This window comes from Oncorhynchus nerka, linkage group LG5 (genome assembly GCF_034236695.1).
Source record: "Oncorhynchus nerka isolate Pitt River linkage group LG5, Oner_Uvic_2.0, whole genome shotgun sequence".
Taxonomy (NCBI): Eukaryota; Metazoa; Chordata; class Actinopteri; order Salmoniformes; family Salmonidae; genus Oncorhynchus; species Oncorhynchus nerka.
This window is the reverse complement of record NC_088400.1, coordinates 9636885-9647499: the sequence shown is the minus strand read 5'-3', so window position 1 is coordinate 9647499 and position 10615 is coordinate 9636885. Positions and strand designations below refer to the sequence as shown.

At 42.0% G+C, this 10615-nt stretch overlaps 2 protein-coding genes across 3 annotated transcripts in view; both read right to left on the bottom strand.

Annotated features, from left to right (window-relative positions):
* Nucleotides 1-918: 918 nt before the first annotated feature.
* On the bottom strand, nucleotides 919-5354 carry LOC115129183 (THO complex subunit 3). Of its 2 annotated transcripts, none has more exons than XM_029659274.2 (6): nucleotides 5266-5354; nucleotides 3167-3323; nucleotides 2629-2833; nucleotides 2160-2321; nucleotides 1880-1980; nucleotides 919-1642 (listed from the first exon to the last, which is right to left on the bottom strand). In XM_029659274.2, the coding sequence occupies exons 1-6, from the start codon at nucleotides 5296-5298 to the stop codon at nucleotides 1479-1481; spliced, it is 822 nt and encodes a 273-aa protein (XP_029515134.1). In that variant the 5' UTR covers nucleotides 5299-5354; the 3' UTR covers nucleotides 919-1478. The 2 variants fall into 2 exon arrangements, with proteins under 2 accessions (XP_029515134.1, XP_029515133.1); XM_029659273.2 differs by lacking the exon at nucleotides 5266-5354 and adding an exon at nucleotides 3654-3865.
* An 833-nt stretch (nucleotides 5355-6187) lies between these two features.
* The window catches only part of shtn3 (shootin 3), a 31115-nt gene continuing 26687 nt past the window's right edge, over nucleotides 6188-10615 (bottom strand). The window contains 4 exon segments of the mRNA XM_065018338.1: nucleotides 6188-7694; nucleotides 8105-8420; nucleotides 10085-10220; nucleotides 10356-10421. Of these exon segments, the coding sequence (XP_064874410.1) occupies nucleotides 7457-7694; nucleotides 8105-8420; nucleotides 10085-10220; nucleotides 10356-10421 (756 nt within the window). The 3' untranslated portion in view covers nucleotides 6188-7456.

Below are 10615 nucleotides of genomic sequence, written 5' to 3'. Positions count from 1 at the left end.
ATGTCATCAAATCAGTTCCAATCCAAGTGCAAACACCTGCCGTTTTCATTTGTTGGATGGCATAAAAAAAAATAGAGCTCTTTGGCCACGCACACAAATACTTGACCCCTAATTTATTTATTTTTAAGTATTACTTATTAAACCAAATCTCTTCCTCCTTCTCTGTATTAGTATAAAATAATATAATTTCATATTTTTTTTGCATGCAATATAGCTCAGCATTGTGTTATTGATTTTACAGTATTTTTTTGCTCATCTTTATCAATAGTGTCAATAATGTTGGACCTGACTGTATACTGTACTTAGTTGGCAGGGCGTCATATTCACACACTTAACATCATATGTTCTTGTGGTGGTTGGTGTGTGGGAGCTGTGCTACAGAGGGCAGGCAGGTCTACCATATCAAGTCCAAAATCTCACATATCGTCACTTCTTGTGTACATTACATAGTTGCACATCATCTTAATGCCATAGCCTGCAATGAATCACCATTTTCTGGCTGAGATACTGAGATATTGTGTTATTGACTGTACGTTTGTTTGTGTAACTCTGTGTTGCTGTCTTTTGTCGCACTGCTTTGCTTTATCTTGACCAGGTCGCAGTTGTAAATGAGAACTTGTTCTCAACTGGCCTACCTGGTTAAATAAAGGTGTTCTCAACTGGCCTACCTGGTTAAATAAAGGTGTTCTCAACTGGCCTACCTGGTTAAATAAAGGTGTTCTCAACTGGCCTACCTGGTTAAATAAAGGTGTTCTCAACTGGCCTACCTGGTTAAATAAAGGTGTTCTCAACTGGCCTACCTGGTTAAATATATATATATTTTAAATGTATTGAAATAACCCACTAAAATCTAGACAGAAGGCATACCCTGCACCGTATTCGTTTTACACCTTGATATGTCCAACCAAGACAAATAAGTAAACAAGAATGTTCTTTTAATATAAAAACAAAAATCAATTTAAAGTTAACAAAAATATGGTACTGCACTGTGTGTAATGCAAACCTTACGGAGAAACTGTACAAGAAACATGTTGATAATTAGGATGCAGTGCCATCTGGTGGTTGTAAAGAGGAAGAACTGTTGAATGTTTTTTCCCCCTCACTACGGAGAGTAAATCTTGTTTTATCATCTCATAAACATCTCATTTTACATCAAAGACGGCACACTTTCTATAAACAAAAACAGTAGAAGAAAGTTGAGCATACGACTTAAGACAAATATCAGTTTACATGATATAGCCATTTAAACAGGCATTCCTTTCTGGCAATGTTTTAATGGACCAAAAGACAAGGATGTTGTATTGAACATAGAGAAGAAGTGTTACAGCACAGGGATAGGTAACATGACTCCACGAAGTAGGGCCAATCATCCGTATCAACTCGGTTTAAAGAGTGAATCAAAATACAGTGTGTTAGATCCCACTCAGGAATCATTAGGTAATGCAAACAGTTTGACTGTGCCTGCCTTGCTATCCCACTCAGGAATCATTAGGTAATCCAAACAGTTTGACTGTGCCAGACTCTCTATTGTTGTCGTACTTCCCTTCCTTGTCATCACATGCGTATGCCAGCAGCGGTCTCTTAGGATGCCAGGCTACTGTGAACGTAGGAGACTCACACTGGACCTCCCACAGCTTCTCTCCTGCAAAAACACAAAACAGAAGATACTCTGAATGATGAACTCAAATTAATGAGGACTATATTCTTGCCAAGGACTATGCGGCATAGTGTGGGTTTGTTTTGTAGGCCGTACGGTCCACGGGGAGTGGGGGGGTTATTCTTGCACATTAAATTATTTTAACTATTTTGTGTTTTTGCTCATTGTGTTTCTTATGTGTCAACAAAAAGTTTGTTTGACTTTTTTTTCTCTCCAACTAACCTGTTTCAACCTCTGCTATGTCTATGAAGTGGTCTTCTGAGGCTGAAGCCAGCATCTTCCCATCATGGCTGAAACTCAATGTTCTCACTGGCCAGTCCAACCTGAAGCAAGACAATCAGACTCAATGTATGTATACATTGCAAAAGCATGAATGTCAAGTGATAGAAACACAGATCGTTGTTTGGGTGCTTAATGGGCTACTAGGGTTTAGCTGATGATGGTGATGAGGGATTTGCACTATCTGTCCATATTTACTTGTGTTCAATGTAGACTCACTCACCTGGAGAAACAACGAACACAGACCAGTTCTTCAACGGTCCACAGACTGACCAGGGCATCTGCACTTCCTGTGGCAAAGTACTTCCCCGTGGGGTCAAACTTGATGCAGATGCAGTTGGAGGGATGGGCGTTGATCGACTGGATGGGCTTCAGCTCGGGGTAACTGAAAACAACATGTCAAAGTCAGGGAGGCCGTAACTTAGGCTAATTATGAACCTATCTACTACTTCAAGTCATATCCATTTTCATGTGCAGCAGCAATAGGCATAAGCTACATCACAGGACATAAACTACACATTCTAGTTTGGACAGGATTGTGAATACTTGAGTAATGGGGTATGGGGGAAATGACACCCTATTCCCTAAATAGTGCACTGGTTTATACCAGCACCATATGGGTCCAAGCCAAAAGTAGTGCACTAAATAGGGAATAACCTAGGGTTCTATTTTGGAAGGGACCAAGATCTTACCTCAAGATGTTGATACACCCGTTTCCATTGGTGAGAAAGAACATGTTGTTGTCATTATTCCACGAGATCTCGTTGACTTCGAACTTAAACTGCTCCTCAGCCCGTGACCGGTGTGATTTGACGTCGATGAAGGTAACCACATCATCCTTGTTCCCAACGGCTATCGTTTGGCCGTCGGGACTCCAGCAGATGTTGATGTTTTCCCCTGCAAACAAACATAGCAGGTAGATCATGCACTTTTGGTCGGCACAGATCAGAATGAATGCAACAGAACATTACAAATGGCACATTCTGTAAAGTCTTGCACTTCAGTACAATGCTAATGTATTGTTTTTGGCTTAAGACACAGCAGATGTATCGCTTGCATCGCTGTACAAAATGGGTTTAACTTTAGTGTTGACAGTAGCCGTGCACGTTGTTATTCTAATTGGAAGGTACCTTTAGTGTTGACAGTAGCCGTGCACGTTGTTGTTCTAATTGGAAGGTACCTTTAGTGTTGACAGTAGCCGTGCACGTTGTTGTTCTAATTGGAAGGTACCTTTAGTGTTGACAGTAGCCGTGCACTTTGTTGTTCTGACGTCCCAGATGCGTATGGTCTTGTCCCCTGATGCAGTGACAAACACGTCTGGGTTGGTAGGATGCCAACACAACTGATCAACACTGTCTCCGTGGCCTCTGTAGTTGTTCTCCTTCACCTGTAAGGGGTAGAAATAGGTAAAAACAACAAGATAGCTAGCTGTGTGCTAAAGTGGAGGTTGCTACTACAAATAGTAACTAACTAGCCAGTTGTCTCGGCTAGCTGGTTCAGCACATAACATAGCATCTAGCTAGTTAGCAGGCTCTTCCCGATCTGATCATAGTTAACAAATTAATAGATATCTGCTAGATATAAAAGTGAGTGTATAATTTGGTGTGCCTGAATATTACAATAAAAGACTTGAGAGTTGTGTTATGAGCCTTGCACTAGCATGCGTGGTTCATTTATGTAATGTTAACTTGCGTCTATTAACATGCTAGCAACGTACCAAACGGTCTTTTTCCAAGACAAATACGCTTGCTGTTTTATCAAAAGATCCAGATGCCAACCTCCTGCCGTCGCAACTCCATGCTACTGAATGGACTTTAGCGCTATGCGCAGGGAATTCCCTGCTTTTGTTGTTATTTCTAAAACTCTCTTGCATCTCTTGATAATATTTGGACGCCATTTTGGAAGATACTACCACGTTATGTCGCTACAGGGGGTGGGGGGGGTCTTCTTCTTCTTCTTCTTTGGAGTTTAACGGCGGTTGGCATCCAATATGTTGCATTACCGCCCCCAACTGGACTATGATGTAAATCCATTATACTTTGTGATAACAAAAAAAAAATTAACCCACTTCAACTAACGCTATAGTCATTAAAAACCCACTACCCCATTCCACTACTTTGTCCCTATCTCCTCCTGCACCATGCCAACAGCCTTGGAAGACCAGACACCACCACTCAACACACCCTGTAACTCTTCTGAAGTCAAATCTCATATACCCAAATACTTCTCTGCAGCTGCCACCACAACATCTATTTTCTGTTATTTACATTCCATTTCTGTGATACAGTTGATAACCATTGCTATGAACGCTAAAGAAGACAACCTTACTGAAGCATATATCACTCATTGGCCTATCATTCTGTGCTGGCACAGATCTATTACTCACAGGGATACTCTCAGGATCCTTCACCCTCGACCCATTCACCTCTACTTTCTTCACTGCCTCAGCATACAACACCTTCTGCACTGCTCCCAGCAACATGGAGCCCCCTTACAGTTGACACAGACAACTTTATTCACCAAAACTACACAATCCTCTATCCCATGCCCTCCTGCACACATCCCACATCTTGGAATCTTTCTCCTACAAACTGCTACGGCATGACCATAAACGTTACACCTGACACAGTGCAGTGGATTCGGCACAAAACCTCTAACAGGATAACTGATATATCCTGACATGATTTTGTCTGGTAGAGACTCTGACCCAAAACTCAAGAGGACCACGCTCACCACCAGGTCTGATTTTCACCAAACAACGGACATCACAAACACCAGGAATCTTCAACTTCAAATGCTCATGCGCCAGCTCCCTCTGGTCAGAAGAAACACAAACAAATATCACAAGTCCAGTACAGGTTACCTTCACTGATTCAACTGTACCCAACTCCTTTCCTACCCACCCTGAAATCACAAATGGATCTACCAAAAGGCAAGGATCCACTTTCTCCAAAAATGTCACTCCTACTCGACCTCTTCTTCCTCTTTCCTCTCCATTCCTCTTCAGAAATCCACATTTCTGTGTCCCTGGCCTGTCCTAATATTCCTGCTCTCCTGACTCCACCTTTCTGTGTCCCTGGCCTGTCCTAATATTCCTGCTCTCCTGACTCCACCTTTCTGTGTCCCTGGCCTGTCCTAATATTCCTGCTCTCCTGACTCCACCTTTCTGTGTCCCTTGCCTGTCCTAATATTCCTGCTCTCCTGACTCCACCTTTCTGTGTCCCTGGCCTGTCCTAATATTCCTGCTCTCCTGACTCCACCTTTCTGTGTCCCTGGCCTGTCCTAATATTCCTGCTCTCCTGACTCCAACTCATAATTGTTCTGCTCACCTTGGAAAACGTGTCGTCTCCAGGCGCCAACATTTTGAGAGCATGAGAAGTAGCCACACACAGAAAATACGACCACCAAACTCAACTGTGTTCTATTCCTCGTCACAGTGGAAGACCTTGAGCTTTCTCTTGGTACACTCTGATAGCGCCTTGCACTCTAGTTCACTTGGCATTGGCCCAAAGCACCAAAGTGGCTGGTTGACAACACCGCCAAAAACTTGTTAGCCCCGATTACACATTGCTGGCCTTCCAATATCTTGAGGGGTGGGATCTAGCTACAGTCCTGTATTGTGTTTTTTGTATTATCATGGATAAATCGTGGATTATAAAAGATTATAAACTGGGTGGTTCAAACCCTGAATGCTGATTGGCTGACAGCCATGGTATATCAGACTGCATACCACGGGTATGGCGAAACATTTATTTTTACTGTCCTAATTACGTTGGTAAGCACCTCGGGGGTTTGTGATACATGGCCAATATACCACGACTAAGGGCTGTGTCCAGGTACTCCACGTTGCGTCGTGCATAAGAACAGCCCTTAGCCGTGGTATATTGTCCATATACCACACCTCCTCAGGCCTTATTGCTTAAATATATCATCATTGTCTAAATAGTTAAATGGTTTTGAATTAGCTATAATAATTTTTTTAAACTTTTATTGAACAAAATACGAAATGGGCATTAAAGTGAACCAATCCATTTAAACGCTGTCTAACTTTATTGGTTCAACACTCTTAACAATTACACACCTTACATTTAGGTATTAAAGGCTCAGTCAAACACAGCACAGTACAACACTCTGTGGTTCAGTTTCTATGCCGATAATGCCATCTCAGGTTATGTTTGAAATGGAGTTCAGTTCGGCAAATAATGATCTAACATGAGTCATATATTACACACATACAGATGGAAAAATAGATACAAGTACAAGTCTTGTTGTTTTTATTGGCTCATTTTATTTCATACAATTGAAAAATGAATATCAATGTAAATGTTTAAGAAAACAAAAACATAAACACTTCATTTTCAAATCCCAAACAGATTCACACAAACTCAGTCCAGTTATTTCCTTGTTCGTCAGCTGCTTGAAAATGGTGACAGGTTTAAGACTTAGTAAACAATTGCATCTGGAAAACATGAAAGAAGGAAATGACTTAAAATAGAGTCAATGCTCTCAATGTCGTTTCTGTATCTTTAAGAAAACATTTACAATGTCATGATGGGTGTGAGAGTGACTGTCCTATGAGCCTTCAAATGTATTTATTTCTTAGATTAAGTTGCTGTATCAGTTAAGTTTGCATACTGTTTAATCCAGTTGTTTTAGGTTGTACTATATATCTGAAAGCATGACCTACTAACATAATACAGGTGGGATAAGACACACAGGATGAAATCTGGTTACAGCCGTAATGAAACAATGGGAGTATCCCAGCAAATATGAACAAAGCACCTTATACAGCTTGGGAATGTAGGTGGAAGTCATTTACAAATGTTGTGCCATTGCTAGGATAGTCAAGAGGCAAGTGTGTCTAATACGAGGTAGACTGAGTACACAAGCACCTAATTCCTCAAGGACGTCAGGCTATTTTTGATTGAAACATGTGCACGGCTTTCATTTGCATCCCTACGCTGTAGTTGCATCGATTACACATTAAAGATAGTTCACAAACTGAAACAGTTTGAAATAGCAAAAGTACCTTCGTAATGTGCAATATCTGTATCCTATTTGCTAATGATGACCCAGATGGTAAACATAGTTCTGTATCGATGTTTAGGTGGCCGTTCTACTGCATAAAGTAAGCAGTGACTGTACTGAAAGTCTTACGGTTGTCGGATAGTGTCTTCTTTAGATTCAGGAAAAGTAAGGGAGAAGCAGAACTTGCATCAAATAAGCTTGTGCTATACTGTAGATTAGAAGTATCATTCAATTCCTGTTCACTATAACAGGATGTGAGGAAGAAGAGAAAGAACTGATCAAAAAAGGTTGGATTCTAAAACAGTGCATTTCATCAGATGATGACACAAAGACACATCCGATTGAGATCGTTTGCGCATCAAATAAAATAACCTAACACTTTTTTTTTATGAAGTGTCTCTAACTGCAGATAACTGAGATTCTGTGCAAATTGTGCAGCTTTCCTCAGCACGCCTGCCTTCCTGTTTGCCCAGGGACCTCTGGAGCCGACCTTCAACACTCTGCATCTGTACTCCCATTCCCGCTGAGTGGGTTGGGCACTGCGGAGAGGCTGGGAGAGAGTGTGGCATGCGTGTCTGTCTCCACAGTCAGACTAGGGTTAAGGTGGCTGATTCCGTTGGTCTGTGGTGGTGCCCATTTCTCAGGCTTCTCCTTCTCAGGCTCCTCCTTCTCAGGCTTCTCCTTCTCAGGCTCCTCCTTCTCAGGCTTCTCCTTCTCAGGCTCCTCCCCACTGTTGGAACACAACAACAAGGGTGAGCCCTCTTTCAAAAGTCCTTCTTATTTTCATACATGTATTCTGCACCAACAAAAAGATACCCCAACAAAGTATTTAATAGAATAATTTTGTTTAAAAAAATAAAATAAAACGTTTAAAAAATATATATATATATATATGTTTTATTGTTACACACCGGATAGGTGCAGTGAAATGTGTTGTTTATAAGGGTCTGCCACAGTAGTCCTGCGCCCCTGGAGCAAATTTGGGTTAAGTGCCTTGCTCAAGGGCACATCGACAGGTGTTTCACTTTGTCGTCTAGGGTATTCAAACCAGAGACATTTCGTAGTTGTGCCAATGATATGTGAGCCAATTTAGCTGAAATAATTAACATGATGATAGTCACCATAATGGATGTACATTACCTGACAATGCATCCATTGGTTACCGGCGTCTCGGAGTAGGCCTCTTTCTCAGACAAAGAAGTACGGGACCTCCTGTCCTGCCAGGACCCTGCTTGGGGCTCTTGGCCAGAGTCTGACCTGCGCCTGGCTGCTACGGCTGGGCCAGGGCCTCTTCCGCTGGGGGAGGCTGGCTCTCTGGGGCTCTGCCCAGGCCCTGGTCCTGTAGGCCCCTCTGGCTCTTTGCCTGAGCTGTCGGAGCTGTGGGAGCTCTGGCTGTGCCTCCCGTTCAGGCTGTCAGAGGAGGAGACCTTGCTTATTTGTCCATCCCTGCTCTCATCTGAGGGAGCGAGACAAAGGGGTTAGTAGGGACATGATGTAAGAGAACAGCATGTTCACTCTCTCTGTGGGTTATTATCTGCACTAGATTACTATATGATCTAGGAGCATAAACAATAACATATTTTGACTGGCATTTTACAAAGTAAACAGTGATGCAGATTTTTTACCAACCACACTGTAGGCCTGACATCTAAACTGGTTCCTGATACTTGGTTGTCCCTGGACAATATTCAAAAGGCAAAGATAACACACTGTTGATTGTCTAAGAACAGGTTACAAAGACCACACTGTAGGCCTGACATCTAAACTGGTTCCTGATACTTGGTTGTCCCTGGACAATATTCAAAAGGCAAAGATAACACACTGTTGATTGTCTAAGAACAGGTTACAAAGACCACACTGTAGGCCTGACATCTAAACTGGTTCCTGATACTTGGTTGTCCCTGGACAATATTCAAAAAGCAAAGATATCACACTGTTGATTGTCTAAGAACAGGTTACAAAGACCACACTGTAGGCCTGACATCTAAACTGGTTCCTGATACTTGGTTGTCCCTGGACAATATTCAAAAGGCAAAGATAACACACTGTTGATTGTCTAAGAACAGGTTACAAAGACCACACTGTAGGCCTGACATCTAAACTGGTTCCTGATACTTGGTTGTCCCTGGACAATATTCAAAAGGCAAAGATAACACACTGTTGATTGTCTAAGAACAGGTTACAAAGACCACACTGTAGGCCTGACATCTAAACTGGTTCCTGATACTTGGTTGTCCCTGGACAATATTCAAAAAGCAAAGATAACACACTGTTGATTGTCTAAGAACAGGTTACAAAGACCACACTGTAGGCCTGACATCTAAACTGGTTCCTGATACTTGGTTGTCCCTGGACAATATTCAAAAGGCAAAGATAACACACTGTTGATTGTCTAAGAACAGGTTACAAAGACCACACTGTAGGCCTGACATCTAAACTGGTTCCTGATACTTGGTTGTCCCTGGACAATATTCAAAAAGCAAAGATAACACACTGTTGATTGTCTAAGAACAGGTTACAAAGACCACACTGTAGGCCTGACATCTAAACTGGTTCCTGATACTTGGTTGTCCCTGGACAATATTCAAAAGGCAAAGATAACACACTGTTGATTGTCTAAGAACAGGTTACAAAGACCACACTGTAGGCCTGACATCTAAACTGGTTCCTGATACTTGGTTGTCCCTGGACAATATTCAAAAAGCAAAGATAACACACTGTTGATTGTCTAAGAACAGGTTACAAAGACCACACTGTAGGCCTGACATCTAAACTGGTTCCTGATACTTGGTTGTCCCTGGACAATATTCAAAAGGCAAAGATAACACACTGTTGATTGTCTAAGAACAGGTTACAAAGACCACACTGTATAATTATTATATAATTCACAACATGTGAATGTGGCTCACCACTAATGAACAGTGACATCATGCATGCCCTGGTCTATAGTTGAACCATTAGACTACTGTATGCAAATGATCACGACAGAGTGTATTGAGCCCTCTGGTGGGGATATGTAGAATAGTCACGGCTATTTCGGCACACCACTCAAATAGTCTATTCATAGCTATTTTAGGAGAATGAAAGAAATGTAAATAAACAGACGAATGGTGGTGCTACCTCCATCTCTGGAGTCACAGGCCTGTTTACGTCTCCTCCTGAGGATGACCTCCAGCTCACTGCTGACAGGGCTCTTCCCTGGGGGGAGTGGGACCGACTCCTGAGACCCCCGACTGGGACTCTTCTTCACCGTCTCCTGGGGGTCCAGAAACACATACAACATGTTTTACTGTTGGTAACAGATATATAGGTTGTTGTCACTTATTAAAAGCATATATGAGCTTTTATAATGTCTTATAACAAGGCAAAAAAATAAATAATAATAACATACCAGAATGCCTTTCAGTTCTTCCATGGCACTCTCCTGTGGCAACTTTTCTTCCATTACTGGAGGTTGCTAGGGGTTGAGAGAATGCTATTAATACATCAACTAAGTTAATAAACAGGACACACATTTTACATTGGTGCTCACGCACACCTCGGGCCTGGCAGCTGGTGGTAGCTTTTATCACATAGCTGGTCTATATTTGAAAGCTGGAGGCCATTTTTTATTGATTTTCCCCTCATAGCCCCTCGGAGCCTGCAAGTTGT